The 11433-nt window shown below is 45.6% G+C and overlaps 1 protein-coding gene across 1 annotated transcript in view; it reads left to right on the top strand.

Annotated features, from left to right (window-relative positions):
* The first annotated feature begins 2247 nt into the window (after positions 1-2247).
* The window catches only part of LOC124711489 (T-box transcription factor TBX1), a 210852-nt gene continuing 201666 nt past the window's right edge, over positions 2248-11433 (top strand). Inside the window, exons 1-2 of the mRNA XM_047241598.1 lie at positions 2248-2263; positions 2399-2663. Coding sequence (XP_047097554.1) covers positions 2248-2263; positions 2399-2663 — 281 coding nt within the window. The remainder of the gene's footprint in view (positions 2264-2398; positions 2664-11433) is intronic.

The raw sequence follows: 11433 nt of genomic DNA, 5'->3' as shown, positions 1-11433 counted from the left end.
GGTTCAAATGCCTCTGAGCACTACGGGACTTAAAATATGTGGTCATCAGTCCCCTAGAACTTAGAACTACTTAAACCTAACTAACCTAAGGACATCACACACAGCCATGCCCGAGGCAGGATGCGAATCTGCGACCGCAGCAGTCACGTGGTTCCGGACTGAGCGCCTAGAACCGCACGGCCACCACGGCCGGCTCATTCATTTCAGCCGTTGGAACTGCATTTATAAATCGCAAAATAATTAAATAAATAAATAAATAAAAATAAAAATAAACAACTAAGCAAAGAAGTCTCTAGCTGCAGCTACAGGTGAGAAAGCGTGTTTTTTGACACAACGGAACAGAAGTTCACAAGCTTCGTACTCTCTCCACTGTACAGCACTTCATGATCGGGCATTAAGCGACTGCAGTGGACAGTGAGATTGACAAGCAGTTGGCGGGCAACTTCAGAAGTTGTATATTCAGAGGATCATAACTGCATACTACCGGATTAGCGGCGCAAATAATCACGCGAGATCGATTGCTTTGGGTGATATCCAGAAAGTGTGCGAGTTTTCTCCTTAAAACGTGAGGTGAAGTCTGTAATGATTATTTGTAAATAACAATTTTGTGATTGCGTCCGACATAAGACGGAAAGAAATTACAGTGTGCTCCGATTACAGTTCTTGAACGAATGCATGCTGTCGCGGCGATATCCACTAACGAAACATTTCCGGGTCGTGTCGAGTGGTAAACTCCCCACCAGCTTGCTGCCATTGTCAAGTGGTTGACTGTCCTGTGAATGCTGCTGCCGTGCTTATGGAGCCGAGCTGCCGCCGGTGACGTCACTGGTGCTCAGTCCCACACCGTGGCGCGCCCGCCGCTTCCGCTTCAACTGCCCAATCACAGGATCACAGGCCGTAATACCGTACTCAGCTGCAATCCACTGTCTTCGTTAAGGGTGCTGTCCGATATTTTGATTTCCATTGCTTCATTTATTACGCTGTCCCAGTAGTTACTTTCGTTTAGAAATATAAGACTCGTCCGTTCTCTAATGCATGTTCCGCTACATCTGATTTTTCGGGATAGCGTAGGCGGTAAAGCGTTACATGTTTTACGCGGTGCACTTCAATGGTGCCGACAGTCTGCCCGACATAAAACTGCCCACACCCACAATGTATTTTGTATATTCCAGGTGTTCTGAGGCTTACATCCTTTTTCACACGCTTCATATGTTGCAGAATCTTCGTTGGGGGCCGGAAGACCATTTCGATTTTATGTGTCGTCAGGATCCGGCTAATCTTCTCTTTCCTCGATCCACAAATCGGGAAAAGACTCAGTCTTCTTCGTGTCTTCTTCGGAGGCCTTCTGCTGTCGTGGTTTAGATGAAACTACTTCAGAAATTTGTCTGTTATATCCGTCTTCCGCTAACCACTTGGCGTCGCTTGAAACCCAAGAATATTGTTGTGTTGGCAGAAGAGCCAACACCGTGTTATGGATGGAGGCCGAAATGCACGCGTTTTAGCTCACGCAGGCTGGCGTGAGGAGGGAAGGACTATGCTGACATGAGATCTGGAACATGACAAGGAATTAGAATTCAGAAAGCAGGCGGAATTAGTTTGATACTTAACTTTAATCTGTTAATGATGAACGTCGCTGTTGACGGCACATGATTCACAATATTATTTGTTCAGAATACAGTCTTGAAGTAATTAGTTGCAGTAACTGAATATGGCACTTTGCTAGGTCGCAGCAAATGACGTAGCTGAAGGCTATGCTAAACTGTCGTCTCTGCAATTGAGACCGTCTGTAGACAGTGAACCATCGCTAGCGAAGTCGGTTGTACAACTGGGGCGAGTGCTAGGAAGTCTCTCTAGACCTGCCGTGTGGCGGCGATCGGTCTGCAATCACTGATAGTGGCGACACGCGGGTCCGACGTATACTAACGGCTACCACCTAGCAAGTGTGGTGTCTGGCGGTGACACCACAAATATCTTATTAATTACGTGTGTAGTTCGACCATTTGCATTTCTGTCTATGAGTGCACACGTAAAACTCCTCGGGTCTTCTACCTGTCGGGCAAGTTGCAGAGTTCGACAGAGGGATTAGGGGTGCTCTCATTCGACCTTTTCTAGGCGCCAGCTTCACTGAGCTGAAAGGTCATAGGGCACAGTGCACACGACAGCAGTAAGACAGATATTTGAAGTACAGATCGCATATGAACATTGTCTATTGTTTTCTTTGTTCAGTACACTGTTGGAAGTTAATTTATGAATAGCCCTCGCAGTAAACGACGACCAGCTGCACTTACGCGGACGGACCTAGTTCCTGGTGTACTGTCCAGCTAACACTGTGATGATACGACTGATTCCGTGGGAGTTTCGCCAGCCGCCGACTGACGCCCCCGTTGTGGTGCTGCAGCGTGCCTGCAGAGCGCGGGCAAGGCCAGCTGCGGCGACTTCGGCGGCAAGGCGGCCGTCACCTCTTCCGGCGGCGGCTCCCCGGAGGCGGAGGACTGCGGCCGCGCCAGAACCGCCGCCGCCAAGGACGCGCCGGAGGCGGCGAGGGCGGGGGCGGCGCCCGTGCACCCGAAGCTGGCGGCGGCGGGCGCCGCGCTCGAGATGAAGCCGCTCTGGGACGAGTTCCACGAGCTGGGCACCGAGATGATCGTCACCAAGGCCGGCAGGTGAGCGCCCGCAACCTGTGCACCGCGCGCCGCTGCTCCCCTCCCACCGTCTCCCTGTCCCGTGCTTCAGCAACACCTTGCAGGAGCTACCCGTCTGCTAAGAAGCCGCCAATCGCAATTTCGAGGGGGCCTTCAATAAGTAAAGCAGCACATTTTTCGCTCGCAGTTTTGGTTTAAAAAGCCGGAACTTGTTGTGGGACATGGTGTAATACTCCCGCTTCATCCCCTACAGTTTCATGAAGTTCCGACAGGTGGCAGCGCTGTACGTAGCCTTCAAAATGGCACCTCTAAAGGAGGTGCGTTCCAAACAAAGAGCTCTCATTTAGTTTCTTTTGGCGGAAAACCAGAGTGTCGCAGGTATTCGTAGGCGCTTGCAGAAAGTCGACGCAGGCCTGGCAGTGAATAAAAGCACGGTGAGTCGTTGGCCAAAGTAGGCATAAAATTTTTCGCGTGAAGAGTGTGTGTATCCTAATTTCAACATTTCTTATTAACAACTGCAGAAAGCCCTTCCCTTTTCTTCTAATTGCACCAAGAAATCTTTCATACGTACGAGGGTGAGAGGATCGTTTGTCCCAAAACTCTTAGGAATACCAAAGCATTTTCCACAAAGCGCATTACCCACCCTAAAAAGATTAAAAATTAGCAAAATTCGTTAATTATTGTTTACTTATACTAATAATAAGCTCTTTAAACAGGTATTGATGGGAAAGGAGGATCCAGATCCTGAAAACATCTTGTAGCTCACTTAGCAATGTCAACACATTTTCAGTAACGTCTAATAACAGGCTGTGGGAACTTTATGACCACCACAAAAAAATTAAAAAATGCTACTTTCATTAATTGTTGTTAATCTGTACCCACAACATACTACTTGATGGGATACTGATGTATAAGTAAGGTCATGAACCTGAAAATATTGAGTATGACATTCATTAAAGAAAGTGGCACTGACCACTAAACTTAAATTTTTCGGTTAAGTTTGACTGAAAAATTAAAACATTTATGGAACCTGGTAGAAGAATTCATTACAACAATAGATTTCTTTCCGACTTTTAAATTATAAAGCAAGTGAGAAGCTTATAATATTTTCAAGAGGTGGGCCGGCCAGTGTGGCCGTGCGGTTCTAGGCGCTTCAGTCTGGAACCGCGTGCCGCTACGCTTGCAGGTTCGAATCCTGCCTCGGGCATGGATGTGTGTGATGTCCTTAGGTTAGTTAGGTTTAATTAGTTCTAAGTTCTAGGGGACTGATGACCTCAGATGTTAAGTCCCATAGTGCTTAGAGCCATTTGAACCATTTCAAGAGGTGGGAAGCATCATCGCGAGAATGTTGCACAAATCTGTCCGATTTCCCGCTTGCCGACCGGCTGGACACAGCTGTCACACCTGCGGTGTTGGACGAGCGGAAACTCTTGTTCAAGGTGGCCGACGGGTGACAATCAGACACTTCGCTGATCAACAGGACCTCTCTGTTGGTAGTGGTTGGTTGGCTGGTTTAAAAGAGGAGGGAAGGGACCAAACTACGAGGTCATCGGTGTCTGTTGGTAGTGCTGACACGCCCGGGAGTACGAATGGGTGGGGGACCCTTTAAACTGGCTGCCGAGAAGTGACCGTTTCTTGACCGTGCGCCCTGTCCACACCACGTACCTGGTAATCCCGCGGCGGTCGTACTGTTCTGCTCCACACGCTGTTGGCTTGCCTGAGATTATCTATTGAAATACACAAGCGGGTTTAGTGGAGCCACCAGGCCCCCACAACCGCACGAGAGGTCGACTGTGAAGAGCGGACAAATTGAATAGCTGGCCGGCGGCCATTAGAGAGGTAAACTGACGCGCAGAGCTCGAATGTTTATACATCGCTTTTGGTTATAAAATGCCTTCCCTTGAGTTAGGTCGCAAACATAATGCCTCATTTAATTACGTTACTACAATATACTTTTTAATTTATGAACAACTAGTCACTGTTTATGAATTTATTTTACGTACTACATGGAATCTGCCGTAGCTAAAAGTTATGTACTGGACCCCTAGCATTTTTCGCAGTTCATTTTCGATAGATGTACGCAAAATGCATCAAAATACTCGAAGATTTTCCCACTATATTAACAGATATTTTCTGACTCTACCTTGCTTTAGATTTTATGACAAGAAGTGCGTTATATATGGCATAGTGCTTTGGCAACTTACGACCAAATTATCAAGTTTCAACCTAACCTAGACCATGAAAACACTACCGATCAGCCAACTTTCTTCAAAATGATCAGAACATATAAAATGGTATTTCTGTCGGTCGGAAATCTTGCCTCCTGACAGCGTGTAACTATTTTTGCAACAGCTGTGGTTTTGAGAAAGGAAACCTGCAAATAGACGCACAGACATTATGCTAATACCGTGTTACAAAAACATTTGTTAAGCAAGTGCACTAACATACAAAACAATTTAAAATATTCACATACCTGTGAAATGTAATATTCGTTCCTTTCTCGAATTTATTTGTACAATTAATCGCTGCACAACTCTTCACCACTGTACTTCTTTTGACTGGAATGTACAGACAGTAGAATTACGAGTAACAAATACTGTATGTACTCCCCAACAAATATACAATGTTGAATCAGGGTATTCATGAACAACAATACTACGCAACACATCAGACTACAACCACTGTAATGGCGTCCAGCCGAAGGTTCAAATTATCCCGCGATTGCAGCGCCATCAGTGAGTCTAGTTATTTTTACACGGTCTTTGGGAGCCGCTCAACGTTAAAACACGACACTGTTCTACGTCTTGTATGAACAACTATATTCTCAGACGACTAAAGGAAAATCCCAGGTTGCACTGTTTACATTCTAAGTCATACATGTTTATCCCAATTAACAATCTTGATGGTTATCTGTCAACAATATCACTCAAGATGAGCGTACACGTAACCGACACGACGCGGGTGATTGTTGATGATGCGGAAGCCGAATCATCGAACGAAAGTTCTTACGCTCGTCACACATACAGATGTCTGGTAATAGTCCTACTTGACACTAGTAACGATATAGTACTGTTCGTAAAGTTAATTTTTTTCAGTTTCTTAGTTCTCAGTTGTACGAGCGTGCGCTAACCGTCGCGGCGCGGCTGATTGTTGATAATGCGGAAACGCGATGACCGAACGCACGTTCTTACGCTCCCTACAAGACACTGGCACTTAAATGATCTCTTTTATGGTGACTAATTTCTACTGATTCACATCAGTTCATTCTTGGAGACTGATCACGGCGCGGATGATCGATGCTGTGCGACACGCAACGAGAGGATACACAAATACGTTATCGGCGGCACTGCCCATTTCGTCATTACTTCTTGACGCACTTTCCTCTGAATCACTTCCATATTTCATCACTTTACTCTAATAGCATTTATACCAACACTTCGACTTCCATACTAACAATCCTTCTTACATACAGAGCTATCCACAACACAACATAACAGTTCCGTGTCCCGCACACGACTCGACAGACGCGACTGCCCGCAAAGATACTCCGCAACTAAGCCAGCGATGTGACAATACGCTTACACACTTATCCACGAGTTGGAATATTCAGAGGTGTGTACACGCTGGGTTGCCCGCCTTCTAACGGAAGATCATAAAGAGCTACGAAGAATCATCTATGCGGAATTGCATGCGCGTTACAAGGCTGATCATGACAATTTTTAGTAGAACATCGTCACAGGCGATGAAACGTGGGTTCACCACTTCGAACCGGAAACAAAACGGCAGTGCATGGACTGGCGCCTCTCCTCCCAAGGTAAAGTTCAAAGCCGCTCCGTCAGTCGCTAAAGTCATGCCGACGGTATTCTGGGACGCTGAAGGGGTTATTCTGCTTGTTGCCCTCCCACACTCTGCAACGATCAACTCTTAATCGTTTAGTGCTACCCTCAGCAAACTGAAGAAACGACTTCAGTGTGTTCCTTGGCACAAAAATGAAAACGACATTCTGCTCGTCCGTTACAGCGCAAGGCCTCACACAACTCTGCACACACAACGTCACTGGACCGTTCTTCCTCATCCACCCTACAGCCCGGACCTCCCGCCTTCCGAGTTCCATCTGTTTGATCCAATGGAGGATGCATTTTACGGGAAGCACTACGTGGGTGATGGGGAGATTATCGATGCAGAAAGACGTTGGCTCCGACGTCGAGCAGTAGAGTGGAACCGTGCGGGAATACAGGCCCTTCCAGTAGGGTGGCGCGGGGGCGCTGCATTGAACGTGCGTCACGTTCAATAACACAGTCTTGTAGCGCAGTGGGGAGTAATATGGTATACAGGGTGTTACAAAAAGGTACGGCCAAACTTTCAGGAAACATTCCTCACACACAAATAAAGAAAAGACGTTACGTGGACATGTGTCCGGAAACGCTTACTTTCCATGTTAGAGCTCATTTTAGTTTCGTCAGTATGTACTGTACTCCCTCGATTCACCACCAGTTGGCCCAATTGAAGGAAGGTAATGTTGACTTCGGTGCTTGTGTTGACATGCGACTCATTGCTCTACAGTACTAGCGTCGAGCACATCAGTACGTAGCATCAACAGGTTAGTGTTCATCACGAACGTGGTTTTGCAGTCAGTGCAATGTTTACAAATGCGGGGTTGGCAGAGGCCCATTTGATATATGGATTAGCACGGGGCAATACCCGTGGCGCGGTATGTTTGTATCGAGACAGATTTCCAGAACGAAGGTGTCCCGACAGGAAGACGTTCGAAGCAATTGATCGGCGTCTTAGGGAGCACGGAACATTCCAGGCTATGATTCGCGACTGGTGAAGACCTAGAACGACAAGGACACCTGCAATGGACGAGGCAATTCTTCGTGCAGTTGACGATAACCCTAATGTCAGCGTCAGAGAAGTTTCTGCTGTACAAGGTAAAGTTGACCACGTCACTGTATGGAGAGTGCTACGGGAGAACCAGTTGTTTCCGTACCGTGTAAAGCGTGTGCAGGCGCTATCAGCAGCTCATTGGCCTCCACGGGTACACTTCTGCGAATGGTTCATCCAATAATGTGTCAATCCTCATTTCAGTGCAAATGTTCCTTTTACGGATGAGGCTTCATTTCAACGTCATCAAACTGTAAATTTACACAATCAACATGTGTGGGCTGACGAGAATCCGCACGCAATTGCGCAGTCACGTCATCAACGCAGATTTTCTGTGAACGTTTGGGCAGGCATTGTTGGTGATGTTTCGATTGGGCCCCATGTTCTTCCACCTACGCTCAATGGAACACGTTATCATGAGTTCATACGGGATACTCTACCTGTGCAGCTAGAACATGTGCCTTTACAAGTACGACACAACATGTGGTTCATGCACGATGGAGCTCCAGCACATTTCTGTCTAAGTGTTCATACGCTTCTCAACAACAGATTCGGTGACCGATGGATTGGTAGAGGCGGAGCAATTCCATGGCCTCCACTCTCTCCTGACCTCAACCCTCTTGGCTTTCATTTATGGGGGCGTTTGAAAGCTCTTGTCTACGCAACCCCGGTACCAAATGTAAAGACTCTTCGTGCTCGTATTGTGGACGGCTGTGATACAATACGCCATTCTCCAGGGCTGCATCAGCGCATCAGGGATTCCATGCGACGGAGGGTGGATTCATGTATCCTCGCTAACGGAGGACATTTTGAACATTTCCTGTAACAAAGTGTTTGAAGTCACGCTGGTACGTTCTGTTGCTGTGTGTTTCCATTCCATGATTAATGTGATTTGAAGATAAGTAATAAAATGAGCTCTAAGATGTAAAGTAAGCGTTTCCGGACACATGTCCACATAACATATTTTCTTTCTTTGTGTGTGAGGAATGTTTCCTGAAAGTTTTGCCGTACCTTTTTGTAACACCCTGTATAAGATGCGTGAAAACTTGACACGTTGAGTGATGACTATGAATGATGCGGAGATGACACGTGCTCGTGTGGGACAGAGTCTGAACTGATCTTCGTTGTGTGTCTGCAACTGGCCAGTTGGTCAATCGTGCAACATCCAGATCTGTGGCTCAGTCGGATGTGAGAGTGGTCAGTATTGGAAACCTGAGTAAAATCAACCTGTTCTCAGAAAAAAAATTTTTGCATTACTTATTGAACGCCTCTCGTACTGTAGTGTCTTCCACTCTACTAGGCTCTTCTTTGATGAAGATGCGGACTTTCAGCGATGATACAAAGGGGCTTATGTATCAGTTAGAGAAAGGCAACATTGTTCCATAAAAGAGATGAAAAATGTACCGCGCCTGCTTGTCATTACCTATCTCAGCCAAAGTTTTGGTATATATACACGACATGGCCGGAAATGAAAGTGACGGAAGTTGGAGCTCCAGCTGGCCAAGCGTTTAGGAAGAACAGCATTTTTGGCTCGAGCCGGGCGAGGCATGGAAGTCTCCGTCGCTCTCTACATGATTAACGATGTTTACTTATTTCTTATTATGAATCTTACAACTTTTAGTACAACGCAGTCTGAGGCAACGAACAATCGTATCAGTACAGCATTACAACATTTCATTAGAAGAGGTCCAAATAGTTTTCCATCCTTCACGTAAACTACAAATTTTACAATCTCTCTTGTGGTATTTTTCATGCAAATGGTAGCAGAAAATTTAGTTTTCCATAAACATTTTTTGTTTCTTATATCTTTAGTGCTTTTTATATCTTTACGGTGTATACCTGCAGAAAACTGACAAACATTTGCATCATTTCTCCCAAAATCCATCGCCTTTTACTCTGTACATTTATCTCTACTGTGAAAGTAGAACATTAATAGTATTCATACAATGGCGATGTCCTTGAGGACAATATTATGGAAATGAAAGAGGATGTAGATAAAGATGAAATGGGAGATAGGACACTACGTGACGAGTTTGACAGAGCACCGAAAGACCTGAGTCGAAACAAGGCCCCGGGAGTAGACAACATTCCATTAGAACTACTGACGGCCTTGGGAGAGCCAGTCCTGACAAAACTCTACCATCTGGTGAGCAAGATGTACGAGACAGGCGAAATACCCTCAGACTTCAAGAAGAATATAATAATTCCAATCCCACAGAAAGCAGGTGTCAAGAGATGTGAAAATTACCGAACTATCAGTTTAATAAGTCACAGCTGCAAAATACTAACGCGAATTCTTTACAGACGAATGGAAAAACTGGTAGAAGCCGACCTCGGGGAAGATCAATTTGGATTTCGTAGAAGTGTTGGAACACGTGAGGCGATACTGACCCTACGACTTATCTTAGAAGAAAGATTAAGGAAAGGCAAACCTACGTCCTAGCATTTGTAGACACAGAGAAAGCTTTAGACAATGTTGACTGGAATACTCTCTCTCAAATTCTAAAGGTGGCAGGGTAAAGTACAGGGAGCAAAAGGCTATTTACAATGTGTACAGAAACCAGATGGCAGTTATAAGAGTCGAGGGGCACGAAAGGAAAGCAGTGTTTGGGAAGGGAGTGAGACAGGGTTGTAGCCTCTCCCCGATGTTATTCAATCTGTATATTGAGCAAGTAGTAAAGGAAACAAAAGAAAAATTTTGAGTAGGTATTAAAATCCAGATACAAGAAATAAAAAATGGCTCTGAGCACTATGGGACTCAACTTCTGAGGTCATTAGTCCCCTAGAACTTAGAACTAGTTAAACCTAACTAACCTAAGGACATCACACACATCCATGCCCGAAGCAGGATTCGAACCTGCGACCGTAGCGATCTCGCGGTTCCAGACTGCAGCGCCCAGAACCGCACGGCCACTTCGGCCGGCAAGAAATAAAAACTCTGAGGTATTTGTATGGAGTGTAGCCATGTATGGAAGTGGAACATGGACGATAAATAGTTTGGACAAGAAGAGAATAGAAGCTTTCGAAATGTGGTGCTACAGAAGAATGTTGAAGATTAGTGGGGGTAGATCATGTGACTAATGAGGAGGTATTGAATAGGATTGGGGGGAAGAGAAGTTTGTGGCACAACTTGTCTAGAAGAAGGGATCGGTTGGTAGGACATGTTCCGAGGCATCAAGGGATCACAAATGTAGCATTGGAGGGCAGCGCGGAGGGTAAAAATCGTAGAGGGAGACCAAGAGATAAATACACTAAGCAGATTCAGAAGGATGTAGGTTGCAGTAGGTACTGGGAGATGAAGAAACTTGCACAGGGTAGGGCAGCATGGAGAGCTGCATCAAACCAGTCTCAGGACTGAAGACCACAACAACAACAACAACAACATGCGGATAATCACCCTGAGAACTCGACCTTCAATGTCTTGTTGAGAGAAATACGTTGCTGAATTTACAGTATCTCTCTCTCATTGAGTGGCAGTATAGCTGGTAACCAGTGCATGACTTCAGATATCAAATACGTAAGAATTTATTTTGCTTTAAATTAAGAAGTAATTGTCTCTATACATTTTAATCGGTATGCTTGTAACAACATGCTTACTTAATATATTACAAAACACCACGCATAGAAATAGGGTTTTCCGGTGCTCATATTTAGAGCTATATTGGTGACGAAGAGGTGAGGTCAAGTTTTTTGGACAGCCCTCTGGACAGAGATCATCTGTATACCCAATAGGAGTATCGCCTTAGGGTCACTATACTACAGGGTCAAAGTTTGAATGTTACACACTTGCTCCTACGTAGGCGGATGGAGCAAATCGATTGCTTCTTTTTGCATCTGGTATGGTCTACGGTGCGCTTGATGATACTTACGGAGGCACGATTAGTTCATGGGCGATTCCTCGGAAAAC

The sequence above is a fragment of the Schistocerca piceifrons genome, chromosome 8, assembly GCF_021461385.2.
Source record: "Schistocerca piceifrons isolate TAMUIC-IGC-003096 chromosome 8, iqSchPice1.1, whole genome shotgun sequence".
Taxonomy (NCBI): Eukaryota; Metazoa; Arthropoda; class Insecta; order Orthoptera; family Acrididae; genus Schistocerca; species Schistocerca piceifrons.
The sequence above is the reverse complement of the archived record's forward strand: the minus strand, read 5'-3'. Positions and strand labels throughout refer to the sequence as shown.